The 14583-nt window shown below is 43.6% G+C and overlaps 2 protein-coding genes across 7 annotated transcripts in view; one reads left to right on the forward strand and one right to left on the reverse strand.

Moving 5' to 3' along the window:
* Positions 1 to 14557, forward strand: part of tns2a (tensin 2a) — a 55213-nt gene extending 40656 nt beyond the window's left edge. For 5 of the 6 annotated variants that reach the window (XM_014135671.2, XM_014135669.2, XM_045693314.1 and 2 more), the window contains 9 exons: positions 1796 to 2844; positions 2944 to 3075; positions 3205 to 3297; positions 3639 to 3716; positions 4040 to 4120; positions 11145 to 11313; positions 11481 to 11549; positions 11968 to 11997; positions 12714 to 14557. In XM_014135671.2, coding sequence (XP_013991146.1) covers positions 1796 to 2844; positions 2944 to 3075; positions 3205 to 3297; positions 3639 to 3716; positions 4040 to 4120; positions 11145 to 11313; positions 11481 to 11549; positions 11968 to 11997; positions 12714 to 12855 — 1843 coding nt within the window. In that variant the 3' untranslated portion in view covers positions 12856 to 14557. The remainder of the gene's footprint in view (positions 1 to 1795; positions 2845 to 2943; positions 3076 to 3204; positions 3298 to 3638; positions 3717 to 4039; positions 4121 to 11144; positions 11314 to 11480; positions 11550 to 11967; positions 11998 to 12713) is intronic. The other variant, XM_014135670.2, reaches the window with a different exon arrangement.
* On the reverse strand, positions 7465 to 10447 carry dhpr (Dihydropteridine reductase). Its single transcript, NM_001141387.1, has 7 exons — positions 10233 to 10447; positions 9555 to 9647; positions 9270 to 9366; positions 8951 to 9091; positions 8733 to 8841; positions 8559 to 8642; positions 7465 to 8120 (listed from the first exon to the last, which is right to left on the reverse strand). The coding sequence occupies exons 1-7, from the start codon at positions 10323 to 10325 to the stop codon at positions 8021 to 8023; spliced, it is 717 nt and encodes a 238-aa protein (NP_001134859.1). The 5' UTR covers positions 10326 to 10447; the 3' UTR covers positions 7465 to 8020.
* Positions 14558 to 14583: the final 26 nt, after the last annotated feature.

Here is a 14583-nt window from a genome sequence, read left to right on the forward strand (position 1 = left end):
TTTTGTCAAAGCTCTGCTGCCCCATTTTCCCTACATTTTCCCCCACGTGGGCCAGCCCCCTAGCAATTCGAGTTCTAGCCAATGAGCTTCAGCCCCTCGCCATTTGAGTGAGCAATGACGTGGTGCACATATCTGCACATATGTGACGTAGTAGCAATTTTCGGGGACAACTTTTGGCTTATAAGCGCTACTTTCAGAACTACTGGTTAAATGAACTCAGCAAAAAAAGAAACGTCCTCTCACTGTCAACTGTGTTTATTTACAGCAAACTTAACATGTGTAAATATTTGTATGAACATTACAAGATTGAACAACTGAGACATAAACTGAACAAGTTCCACAGACATGTGACTAACAGAAATTGAATAATGTGTCCCTAAACAAAAGGGGGGGTCAAAATCAAAAGCAACAGTCAGTATCTGGTGTGGCCACCAGCTGCATTAAGTACTGCAGTGCATCTCCTCCTCATGGACTGCACCAGATTTGACAGTTCTTGCTGTGAGATGTTACCCCACTCTTCCACCAAGGCACCTGCAAGTTCCCGGACATTTCTGGGGGGAAATCGCCCTAGCCCTCACCCTCCAATCCAACAGGTCCCAGACGTGCTCAATGGGTTTGAGATCCGTGCTCTCTGCTGGCCATGGCAGAACACTGACATTCCTGTCTTCCAGGAAATCACGAACAGAACGAGCAGTATGGCTGGTGGAATTGTCATGTTAGGATGAGCCTGCAGGAAGGGTGCCACATGAGGGAGGAGGATGTCTTCCCTGTAAAGCACAGCGTTGAGATCGCCTGCAATAACAACAAGCTCAGTTCGATGATGCTGTAACACACCGCCCCAGACCATGACGGACCCTCCACCTCCAAATCGATCCCGCTCCAGAGTACAGGCCTCGGTGTAACGCTCATTCCTTTGACGATAAACGCGAATCCGACCATCACCCCTGGTGAGACAAAACAGTGACTCGTCAGTGAAGAGCACTTTTTGCCAGTCCTGTCTGGTCCAGCGACAGTGGGTTTGTGCCCATAGGTGACGTTGTTGCCGGTGATGTCTGGTGAGGACCTGCCTTACAACAGGCCTACAAGCACTCAGTCCTGCTTCTCTCAGCGTATTGTGGACAGTCTGAGCACTGATGGAGGGATTGTGCGTTCCTGGTGTAACTCGGGCAGTTGTTGTTGCCATCCTGTACCTGTCACGCAGGGGTGATGTTCAGATGTACCGATCCTGTGCAGGTGTTGTTAAACATGGTCTGCCACTGCGAGAACAATCAGCTGTCCGTCCTGTCTCCCTGTAGCGCTGTCTTAGGAGTCTCACAGTACAGATATTGCAATTTATTGCACTGGCTACATCTGCAGTCCTCATGCCTCCTTACATCATGCCTAAGGCACATTCACACAGATGAGCAGGGAACCTGGGCATCTTACTTTTGGTGTTTTTCAGAGTCAGTAGAAAGGCCTCATTAGTGTCCTACGTTTTCAAAACTGTGACCTTGATTGCCTACCGTCTGTAAGCTGTTAGTGTCTTAACGAACGTTCCACAGGTGTATGTTCAATAATTGTTTATGGTTCATTGAGCATGGGAAACAGTGTTTAAACCCTTTACAATGAAGATCTGTGAAGTTATTTGGATTTATACGAATTATCTTTGAAAGACAAGGTCCTGAAAAAGGCACCATTCTTTTTCTGCTGAGTTTAGTATACTGAAGTACCAGACAATTTCCTTAAATAAACAATTCAAAATGTCATGTAAGAATATATTGCATATCTCTCTTAAAATGACTTACTATTTTTTCAGGCCCAGTCTAGGTGTACAAGAGGATGAAGTTCGATCGACTGACATAGTCAACAGTGACTTTGAATCTGCCCAGTCTCAGGATAGGCCCGATAGTACTGCTGCTCAAGTGTCTCAGCTCAACCAGCAACACATCCCTGACCCCTCACAGTCTTCATCCGTGACACCCACACCTTCCCCCACCCAACTCAACAGCCACTGCACCACACCGACACATCCACCCTCACCCAACCAGCCCCAGAACCACTGTACCACACTCTCACCTACAACCAGCCAAGCCAGCAACCACTGCCTCCCCGTATCACCCACTCAGACCCCCCCTGAGAAAGTTAGCCCACCTGGTCCAGAGACCACCCTTCCTACAGAGACTGCTGCACTGCCTCCTCTTGCCCAGCACCAGCCACCCAACCCCAACTCTGCACCTGGCACAACGGGACCCTGCCCAGCTCAGGGCCAGTTGAATGGAGCATGTCCACCCAGGGAGCTGACCCCAGAGGTCCCTAAATCCATCTCCACTTCAGCCCCTTCCTCCCCCCAGCCTCCCATCAGCAGTCTGGAGGGCTCCCCCTCCTCAGAACCTCCTGTGCCTGGCTTCGCCACCCTGGGCCGGAGGCTGATGCTGGGCACTGAGCCCCCAGGACCCCTGCAGCATTACCCTGGCATGGAGGGCAGTGCCAGTGGGCACTCTTCAGCCCCTGAGGGACATGACACCCCCACCTTCCCCACCTCTGCCACTGGCTGCTGTGCCCAATCTGCCCCCCATGTGCCATACTCGGGCTACACTGCTGTCACCATCCCCCAGCCCCCACTCCCAGAGAAACGGCGGCAGTCTGCCCAGCCAGGATCACCTAATGGCGGGGTGGGTACCCTGAGGCCCTCCCTCTCACAGCACCATGTCACCTTCTCTCCAACGGTGGGGGAGATGGCACCCCCTGCAGGCCAAGGAGAAGGAATTCTATCTCTGGAAGGAGAGATGGCAGGCAGAGTCAGTGTTAAGTTTGTCCAGGACAGCTCACGCTTCTGGTACAAGCCTGGCATCTCCAGGGACCAAGGTAACTTAAGTTACTTTTTAACTCGTCATAAAGAAAGCTGTTTGACTGTTATGCAAAATGCATGAAACTTTTTTATGTCTATTTTCTGTTTTCCTGTAGCCATAGCTGCGCTGAAGGAGAGAGAACCAGGGGCGTTTCTTATCCGGGACAGCAACTCCTTCCAGGGTGCCTATGGCCTGGCACTGAAGGTGGCCATCCCGCCCGCTAACGTCAACAACCACAGCAGCAAAGGTATGACTCAACAACTGCCCGAGCATTTTGCCTTCATCTCAACACCCTACATTTCCTCGACACAAAGCACTTCAATTTCGGCTAGCTAATAGTGTTCTTCATGTTCTCTCCCTAACACACACATGGTAGCCAATCCATTAGAGCAGCTGGTGCGACACTTCCTGATTGAGACGGGCCCCCGTGGAGTGAAGATCAAAGGGTGTCAGAATGAGCCCCATTTTGGTGAGCTGTTCAATAAGAATAGTATACTCTCAGTTTTGGCCTATATTGTTTTAGTTTTTTTCAGTATTCAGCTATTTAGGCATTCAGTCATTATGTTCCATAGTTGTTGTTCCCAATGGATCATTTAGTCTAAGGGCTCTATTCAGTCCGTATCGCGGAAGTTCAGCATTACAGCGAGATTGAAATTTAAAGGCAATGTTCCCGCGTTAGCGGACTCTGCATTCACAGTAAACGCTGCATATGTCGGCTCAATCAAAAATTACCTTTACATTTCTATCGTGCAATCGGTAACAATTCAGCAATATAGATTGAATAGAGCCCTAAATGTCTGTGTTCCACAGGGAGTTTGTCTGCATTGGTGTACCAGCACTCCATCACCCCCATTTCCCTACCCTGTTCCCTACGGATCCCAGAAAAAGGTCTGCAGTCACTCACATTATGGGCTATTATTAGCTAGCCGGCTGGAGTCATTTTAATGGGAACCAGTCCCCACCGAAGTAAACATAAGCTGTTTTATAACCATTGATGCTAAGTACCCTCTCACAATCTAATCCCTAGACAATTTGTGTAATAATAGTACATAGACATTTTATGTTTGTAGCACTTTTCACTGATACATAATGCCTAGAATTATAACCTTCTGGCGAGGTTGAAATATTTCCAGCAATTTCCTCCAGATGGAGACAGAGTAAAGATACTGATTCAAATACCTTTATCTAATTTGTACATCCCTGTGTTGCAGATCCCATTGGAGAAATGCAGGCGCTGCAGTCGACTGCCAGTAACATGAGCACTGCTGCAGACCTGCTGAAACAGGGTGCAGGTGAGTTCCCTAGCCTAGTCAGTTATCACAATGTTCAATTACAAAAGGCTGCATTCCTGCTGTTGTTGGTGAGAGACCCTGTTGTGTGTGACATATATGAACACCATGGTGCTTTATAATGTAATACATCTTATTTTACACAGTATATAGGGCATACAATATGTTGTAGTCCATGCAACTGATAATGATGGAAGAAAGTCACGTTTTATACATTTGTATAATATACCAGTTTTTCTCATATTCATTCAACAGTAGGGTGACCATACGTCCTCTTTTTCACGGACATGTCCTCTTTTTGGACCTAAAAAATGCATCCGGCCGGGATTTCTAAATCGCCCAAAATGTCCGGGATTCTGCTTTTGCTTTCTACAGTCGCCATTCATTGTTTTGGGGTTTTTGCATTGCTTTGACCTTTCTCTTTAGGTCCCTCCTTCTCACACGCCACCATTGGTGGGTCATGTAGGCCTACGCAAACATTGGTCAAACTGCATATCAATCATTACCCTCACCATGGCAACAGCCAAGAGACAGAGCAGCAGCTTGCTTGTCAACAGTGGCACATGGCTCCAGAACAGCGTAAAAATGCCCAAACGCAAATGTAAATTCACAGACGAGTTACAGAGAAAATTCCCGTGTTTTCGTCTTGGTCGGGATCCATGTGAAGCAGAATGCATGACCTGCAAAGCTGGCACGTACGTGTCAGTGTCAAATAAAGGTGCTATAGCGACCTAGAAGCCCACATAAGCTCCGCAAAACACAAAATTGCAGCCAAATGAGAGAGTTCGTCAGGTAAATTAACTGACTATTTTGTGAGAGCAGGTAAAACAGAAGATGCTGTTACTGCTGCGGAGGGAGTTTTTGCATTCCACAACACGAAGCATCACAATAGCTACAGATCAATGGACTGCACGTCTGCCTTGTTAAAAAAGGCTTTCCCTGATTCCGAGACTGCGCGAAAATTTTCAGGCGCTCGTACTAAGACCGAAGCAATTGTTAACGCTGTGATAGCACCACATTCTGTCGACATAGCTCAGAAAGCACTAGAAGACATACCTTACTGTGGTGTTTCTACTGATGGGAGCAATCACGGTGCTGTGAAAATATTCCCTCTGCTTATTCAGTATTTTGATTGGAAGAATGGTGGTGTGCAAAGTAAATTAGTCGAAGTTAAAAACACTCCAAATGAGACAGCTGATACGATCGCGCAATACATCAAAGAAACACTGGAAAATAATGGGACTTTTTCCAAATGTATTGCATTTACAGGTGACAACTGCAATACAATGTTCGGGGGAATCCGGCGTGATGAAGAAGGAAAGAATGTTTTCGCAAACTTAAAGAAGTCATTGCAGAACAAGTCTTTAATCGGTGTAGGCTGCCCAGCACACGTCTTGAACAATTGTGTTCATTACGGGCCAGACACACTAGATGTCGATATTGAGAATATCATCTTCAAAATATGTCAATACTTTCACATCTACACTGTGCGCACAGAGAATCTGAAGGAGAACTGTGAATTTGTTGATGTTGAATACAGAAGTCTCCTTTCTCACAGCAAGACGCGATGGCTGTTATTATTCCCAGGTATTGAGAGGCTGCTACAGATGTTTCCAGCCTTGAAAGCATTTTTGTCACAGGAAAAAACACCCTCCTTGATCAAGAAGTTTTTTTGAAGATGAGTTCAGTGAAATTTACCTTTGGCACATGCACTCACTCATGTGTGTGTTTCATTCACACATTCAGGAGATGTAAAGGGAGAGTAATTCAATTGTGGAAGTGAAGAACCTTTTGAACAAAGTCCACACCATGCTTCTTGAACGCAAGACCAATAACTTCATGTCCCTTACAGTTAAGGGACTATTGGCACAAAAGCACAAGGATGGACTTGGTAAGAATTGTGACCATTTCAGTGCTCAAGTACAGGGTCTGTACAGTTCATGCCTGGAGTATCTGGAGAAATGGATGGCACCCATGGAGGAGTTATCCTCTTTCATGTGGATGGATCTGAGTGAGACACCTGACTGGAATGACATAGAAGCCTGTATAAAACACCTGGGAGAAAAGGGGGTACCAATTGATGATGCAAAGTGCTTTGATCAGGTCACCAACCTGAAGAAATTCACAGAAAGGTGTAACAGTGATGGGGAGTGGACAAAGGAAAGGAATCACTTGTCTGTTGAGTCACTGAAGGGGCTTCTGTGTACACAATACAACTTTAAAAACATGTCTTGCAAAGACTTTCATGCCTACTTGATTGGTAATCAAGGACTGTTGGGAAAGATTCGACCTTCGGGAAAGTATACCAGAGAGCATCAGGAGGACTGACATTATTTTTGACTGAAATAGTGGATTTTTTATAACTGTTTTTTAAATGTTATTTTAACCTATGGCCATGAAAAGAAAGGTGTTAAAAGCTAAACTATTTTTATTTTTTTATTGTTGAGGGCCAACAGTTGAATGGAAAGGATGTATTACTTTATGTACTAAAGTTCAATAACATAGTTGCATGGTTGTGAACGCATTGTATTTACCACCCACTGTGTCCGTCTGCCTCCCGCTCCCACTGTCCTCTTTTATGAAAACTAAAATATGGTCACCCTATTCAACAGTGACCTGCCAATTGCTAATGAAAATGCTTTTAAGCCTACCTCCACTTGTAAATTAAATCCATTCGTCTATCCTTCTGGATGAATGGAAAATTGTTTGCGGTGCATAATATCCATTTTGTCAGGTTATTGTTGACGTTAGCTGACACTCAGAGGATGCCAGCGCCAAACTATGTAGACGCCCCAAATAAGCACTGTTAATAAAAATGTTTAAAGGCAATACGCATGTGCAAACTATGAAATCCGCTCAATTAAATGAATGAAGCTAGCATCATGGAGAAGGCAGCAAAGCCCTATGCCTGAAACGTCCAACTGACTGGAGTGCATTTCAGTTAACGGGAAGGAAGGCACTGCATACGGCGATCGTGATGCACACCCTGGCAACTCGAGGTTTTGATGCAGTTTTAGTACATTTTAGGATTTGTGACAAATAATTTTTTTTTGCAAAAACAAATTAGATAACTGAAAAAAACAATTGTATTTTCAATTTGACTTTCATAACAGCTATTTTGATTAGATTGTCATTACAGAGTAAGCACTGTCTACCCTGACTGCACGTCACTGACACACACACAGAGGGTGTGTTTGAGCAGTAATGCTAACAAAGCTCACAGTAGATTTAGTCGGTGAGTGAAGGCGGGGGAGGTGCATCTGCGACAGTCAAAAGTTGGGACACTGGGGGTTTTCCAGCAGCAAGGCTCAAATCAATATGGCAGTGTCAACATAGCTGCTATTGTTAATAAAAGTTTATTTACAAGATGTTGAAATATACTTTTATGTACCCCCATATCACACTCACAAACTGAAAACATAACATGTGTACAATTAATTTGTTAGATCTTAAATATCACTTGTTTTTATTCCCTGTAGCTTTAGAATCATGGCAAAGGTGGTTCCTGTTTCAGTCACGTTCACGTGGGTCAACCAAAAACACTAATGATTGCTTAACTCAAATTTATAAAGCCCTTTTTACATCAGTAGATGTCACAAAGTGGTTATACAGAAACCCTGCCTAAAACCCTAAACAGCAAGCAATGCTGAATTAGAAGCACAAATGAAGAAGCACAATTATTTTATTCAAATTATTATTTTTTTTACATTTGTAAAGTTCATGCAATCGATATGTAGGCACATGTCGAACTATTTCTATCCCCATAATGCAGCACACTTTGAAAGGCGGTGACTGACTAGACAAAATGAATCTGCTTGAACGCACCCAGCATTAAGTAGTGTTGTGGTGATGACAGTGAGCAGATGATTGCGGAAGAGTGTGCACATACACGTGCGTGCGCCTCTACATCGGTGTGGCCTGTGTCTGGCCCTGTGATGTCACCAGCTGCAGCAGAGTTCCGGAGGCCGGTCGGTTCTCTCCTGTCGACCAGCCGTAGAACATTCTGGAACAACACAATTGAACATTCCATAGATCACAGCACGGTAGAACACCACACAGTATAACATTCTAAAACATCACATCAGACAGCACTGAATCACAACACGTTATTATATCACAGTACTGTGTTAAAGCAGTGCTTCTTAATCCTGATGCCAGGGATCCAATACCCCATTTTTGCCCTAGCACTGCACACATCTGATTCCATTATTCAAAGGTTTGATGATAAATTGATTAGTGTAATCAGGTGTGTAGTGCTAGGTGTCCTCCACCAGGATAGAGAAACTGTTACAGCATGGCTCTTGCAGCATCAGGGTTTTGGGTTCGATTCCGGCTGAGACCACCCATATGGAAATGTAAGCCGGCATAGCTAAATACTGTATATTACATCATTATATTATATTTTGTGTGGTGTGTATGGACAGCACTGTCGCACACTCACTCTGCCACATATTCCAGTGGTGTCCAGGAAGTGACATCAGCGTCAGGCATGCACTTCCTGTTCATAGGCGTATCCAAGGTAATGCTGTCAGAGAGTGAAAAAGATGATTACAGACTGGTGTGAATGTGTGCCCGTTCGTCGGTGTGTGTGTGTGTGTGTGTCTGTCTGTCTTACGGTAGTATAGTGACAGCAGCAGCTTGTGGAGGGAGGCCACTGTTGGTTCCCGCTAGAGACTGACATAGCTGGTGGACCGCTGCCTTCGCCATACCATAACCCAACATACCTTCACACACACACGCAGAGGAGGGAGAGAACAATATATGGAATCTACTGCTCACATTCTTAATGGATGCCAATCATAAAAGCCAGGCACAGTGTGTGTGTGTGTGTACCTGGGGTTCCGGTCAGGGCAGCCTGGGCTCCAGACAGTGTGAGCAGCCCCCCTTCTCTCAGGTGTCTGGTTGCTAGGTGACTGGAAATGGTTGATGTCCACACACTCTGCTTCCACATCAGATCACTGCTCTTATAGAGAGCTACACACACACACACACACACACACACACACACACACACACACACACACACACACACACACACACACACACACACACACACACAATCATTGTCTTATACAGGGCTGAAGAGAGGGAAAGAGAGATCAGTGGTTGTGTGTGTGTGTGTGTGTTCTGTCTGTGTGTGTCGAGCCCTGACCTTTAGCCTTGGCGCTGCCTCCGACCCATCCTCCCGCCACACACAGGATGGCATCCACCTTCTGGTCGCCTAGCAACGACAACACATCCGCTGTCACCTAGGCAACACACACACACTCCATGATCAACATGGGCATACATACAGCATATAACAGACAGTCTGGCTTAATGTCCTCTTCTTCCCTTATCTCCTTGCCTCATCTCCTTCCCTTCCCTCTGTGGTATTGAAGGAAATAGCTGAGGGAAAGAGACGAGACAAGGAGAGGAGGAGCGGGGAGGGTCTCACCTGTTCTGCCTGGTCAGTAAAGGAGTCGGTTGGTTTGACTAGGATGTTGGCGCTTGCCTCCTCATTGGCATTGATGTCAATACACGCCACCCACTGGAGAAACACACACAGTACTGTAGGCAGGGCTGCAATTTGAGTGTGGCTTCAGCTCCTCATATTCTATTTATTTAACCTTAGTTTGGTTAAAAGATCCTTGAGGTTAGAGAGCTCTTTAGCGAGGGGTACCTGGCCAGTTAAGACAGTTCCTAATTCTACTGGCACCAACGTTACACCTTAAACCTGGGGTGTATTAATTCCGCCAATTTTGTTTCAAAACGTTTCTTAAACGAAAGCAAACAGAACAAAACGGGGAGCGACTTAACTGGATTTGTCCAATAGAAACTCTCGTTTTAGGGGTGTATCATTAGTGCACACAAAGTAGCAAGCCGTTGCAAAACGTTTGGCAACGAAAACGAGCGTTTCAATTAGACAAATTCCATTCCGTTTGCTTTTGTTTGGTTCCGTTTGTTCCTAGTGAATACACCTTACAAGAGCTACCATAATAACAACACTATAAGTCTGACAGTCGGCATCAGTTATATTTCTATACTGTTCATATACCTGACGTTGTTGAAGCTAATATGGTTCATTGTAGCTTTACAAAGAAGAACAACAGTTTGTCTATCTGTCAATTCTCACCCAGTTTTTAGACTTGAAGTATTGAACACAAGTGGCTCCTAGTGCTCCTTTCCCGCCGTAGATAATTACTTTTCGTGCCTCTCCCGCCGCCATACCTATAGCTTTGTCTGGTACGTTAACTAATGTCCAGTAGTCTGTCCGCGGACAGAAGGGGCTGTTGTAGGTTCTAGAACTAGACTATAAACTCCTCCGTTCAGACTTTGCTCTTCCACCTGGTCGTCACTAGTTATCGCAGCCACAAAGTCATAATTATGGCTAAACCCCTCCTATTTCTACCATTTATCTTCTTAAAATCTGGCCTTAGTCTTAACCCTAAACACACTGCTAACATTATGCGTAACCTTAAGTTAAGACAGTTTTTTTGTTGTTGAGTTTTATCATGAATGTTTACGATTATAGGCATTTTTTTACTTTCTGGCTGTGGTAACTAGTGACAACCCTTCCACCAATGATCAGTTCACCCGGAACTAGTTACTAACCAAATACCGCCCCAGAGCCCGGAGGACCAATGGAAATTCTCCAAAGTGAAATCTGACCAATCACTAAAAGATTGTGAGCTCTTTTGCACAGCAGGGGGAGTTGGGACAATACCTCAGTGGTTGGGACGTCACAGTACTAACTTTCCGTGTTGAACTTAACTGTTCTGATACCGTACAAAAAAATAGAACAAAACGCACTGGAATTAATTCATCACTGTGATGTGAGCTGATATAATTCCTATGTGATGCATAATGCATTAGCTGCTATTGATACGCTATTGATACAGTACTATGTAATGCCGAATTTGAAAAACTTGCCTAGTTAAATAAAGGTTAAATAAATACAAATGTCGAATTTGAAACTAAATCATTCTCTCACAGTTCCCTTCCTGATTGTTCTGACTTTTTCCTGTCCCACCCCTCTCCTGTCCAGCCTGCAACGTGCTCTACCTGAATTCTGTGGAAACTGAGTCACTGACTGGACCACAGGCCATCTCCAAGGCAACCGGAACCACACTGGCACGAAACCCCCAGCCAGCGGCCACAGTGGTCCACTTTAAAGTGTCTTCACAGGGCATCACACTGACTGACAGCCAGCGCAGGTAACATTACCACTGACGAAATCATATGGTCTAAATGTCACCCACATAAATTTTCTTAGGAAAGAAAACAGGAAGAAAGGGTGTATGGATGTATTGTGGTAGATTAGTACATATGATAGTGATATCAATGGTCACACTAAATGGTCTTTCTGTCTGTCTATCTATAGGGTGTTCTTCAGGAGACACTACCCAGTCAACAGTGTGACTTTCAGCAGTATCGACCCCCAGGACAGGAGGTGGGCACTAGGGTAGCACACTAACACGAACCATTCACAAACAATTTAAATGTCAGTCAACCATAACATGAATTACATGAAGACTGTGCCCTTATGCGATCTAATACACCTCGGCCACACTGTTTATAAACCATCTCAGCTAACCATCTAAACAAGAGAAAAAATTGAGGCATTTCCATTCTGTCATCACCATATTCCATTCATCCTTTGCTGTAAACCTGCGCATGGATCTGTGTGTGTGAGCTTGAAATATGTGTTTCTGAGTGTGTGTGTGTGTGGGAGACAGAATGTGATGTGTTTATGCCTGGGCAATGCAGGCCGTGGCTGTGACTGCACCTGTACCCATGCCTGTGCTTGTTTGAGAGCTCTGTCTGTCAGTATGGGTCTTGAGTCCGGTCTGTCTTTCTCTTTGCTTCAGGTGGACTAACTCAGACAGAACAACATCTAAGTAAGTGCTCTATGTGTGTTTGTGCATATGTTTGTTTGGGAGTGTGATGTGTTTGTATGTGTATTGATCGGTGTGACATGATGTTTGATTATCTGCATGGCATCATATTGCTTTTGTTTCTTTGCCATCATCCCAGTAAATACAGTATCTGTTGATCACGGTCACGAATTCATGTTCACAAATATTCATGCTCACAGCTTCTGTTTTATGCCAGTTCATAGGCTTTATGTACATTTGTGTAGTTCGATTATTATTTATTTGTTATCGTATATTAGCTTAGGAGATATTATCATAGCCTAATCCACCATCCTGACCGCTACTTCACTTCACTGAATCCGAGTAGCAGAACATAATGTACTGTAAGCTCGCCAAAACGGATCTGATTGAATTGAGCCTTTAATCACAGAAGTCTCAGTCATAGTATTAAACCAGTAAGAATGGACATCAATATATCTAAATAGGGGCTTGATTCAATCCGGAACGCAGAATAATTGCAATATAGCGCAATTTATATTTAAAGGTAATTTCCGATTGAGCCGACATATGCCGTGTTTACCATGAATGCAGTTTCCGCAAACGCAAGAAACCTTGTCTTTAAATGTCAATTGCGTTATAATGCCGATCTTTCGCAGTCAGGTTCGAATCTAGCCTTAGGTGTGTATTTCTAACCCTCTAATATCTATTTCCTCTCTCCCCCTCCTCCTTCTGTTCAATAGGGTGTTTGGGTTTGTAGCCAAGAAGCCAGGCAGCATGGCAGAAAACGTGTGTCATCTGTTTGCTGAGCTCGACCCGGAGCAGCCAGCCTCTGCCATTGTCAACTTCATCAACAAGGTGATGTTAGGGCCGCAGCGCAGGTAGAGAACCAAGCCAAAGACCCGTCCCTGGTGTTACACTGCCAACAGTGTTACAACTCCCAAAGAGGAGGCTTCAGAAACAAATGCTTTACAGACCCACAAAGCACCATTGGCAGTGGCCTCTTCTCAAAGACTGAGTTTTGGAACCAAAAGGCTCAACATTTCAAACATGACTGCCATTTTGAATTATAGTCAAAATGTATTAGTTGTTTAAATGTCTAATGTCTAAAAATGTCTTAAAGGTCCAATGCAGCCATTTTTATCTCAATATCAAATCATTTCTGGGTAACAATTAAGTACCTTATTGTAATTGTTTTCACTTAAAATGGTAAAAAATAAAAAATGTTTCTCAGCAAAGAGCAATTTCTCAAGCAACAATTTTGCTAGAGCTGTCTGTGAGTGGTCTAAGCGGAAAACTTAAAAACTAGCTGTTATTGGCAGAGAGGTTTGGAACTCTCTTATTTGTCTATTAACAAATGTATCGCCTTGTGATGTCACCAGGCAGGCCAAAACTCGATCCCACCATAACAGGCGGATATTTCAGGCGGTCCTTTCAAACAGCTCTTAAACTAAAATGGCATTTATCATTTTCACAGTATTATTCCAACCTCAGTGTGGAAATACATATAAAACACAGGAAACCTAGTTTTTGACGGCACTGGGCCTTTAATTTCATATTGCCTTAAAGTTACCAAAGCCTTGTCGTCACTTGCTAGTCATTTAAGGTTTCAGATATGCAATAAGCAGCCTAGTCCACCCACAGGCCTACCAAAGACTACACTTAATTACAGATAAAACTTGCCTCAACCCTGTCACTCTCCCCAGTATAAGTCAAACAAAATGTTGAAGATGTAGTCCTACAGTAGGCTACAGTAGAAAGTAAAAGTGAATGTGAGAAACGTCTATTTGTAATGTGCAAGGGAGAGAGTGTATGTGGTTAGGGTATCAGTGTGTGTAGAGGCTAGGGCACAGATATGGTCAGTAATAGAGATTATGGGGTATTGTTATGTTTTGTTCACATGTACGTTTGTATGAATTGTACTCTAGAAAGAAAAGTTTGTAGTAACCAAGGAATAATGGTGTGCCGCACCAATGCCGTCTCTAATGTATTGTATTTATACCTATGGCTTTTTCTGTTAAGAGCAATACACAATAATATTGCTGCAAATAGTCATTTTGTTCTATTCCACAATTTTTTTGTGGGTCAATTATCTAGACTATGGGGCAAATACTAGTCCTTATTATACAGTATAACATTGAGAAATGTATTCAAACATTAAAAACAAGACAAGAATAAGTCACAATATCAATGTAACTCCCACATATATTTTTACCTGTATGACTTTATGTACAAAGTTAACACACAAAGCAGACCGTTGTCTAAGGTCCTATGTACTTAACCAAAGACAGAGCACTCCTGTATTAAGATTTAATCGTTCATATTTTTAAGCTTCATGTATTTGTATTCTTAGTGTTTTGCATTGTTTTTGTAAGAAATAGAAAGACACTACTTTGTATGACAGCGGTAATATATTGTGGTCTGTTTTCTTATTGATCTTTATATGTAGTAATATATTTTCTCACATGCAGCTAGGACAAAAGGAAACATTTGTAAGAAAATCTGTTATATGCTATTTTTTAAGAAAGCTTTGTATGCACAAATGAAGAATATAATAAAAAAAAAATGTAAAAATTGTGGTACCAAATCTGACTTTGCTCATTGGATTTATTA

Source organism: Salmo salar, chromosome ssa13 (genome assembly GCF_905237065.1).
Source record: "Salmo salar chromosome ssa13, Ssal_v3.1, whole genome shotgun sequence".
Taxonomy (NCBI): Eukaryota; Metazoa; Chordata; class Actinopteri; order Salmoniformes; family Salmonidae; genus Salmo; species Salmo salar.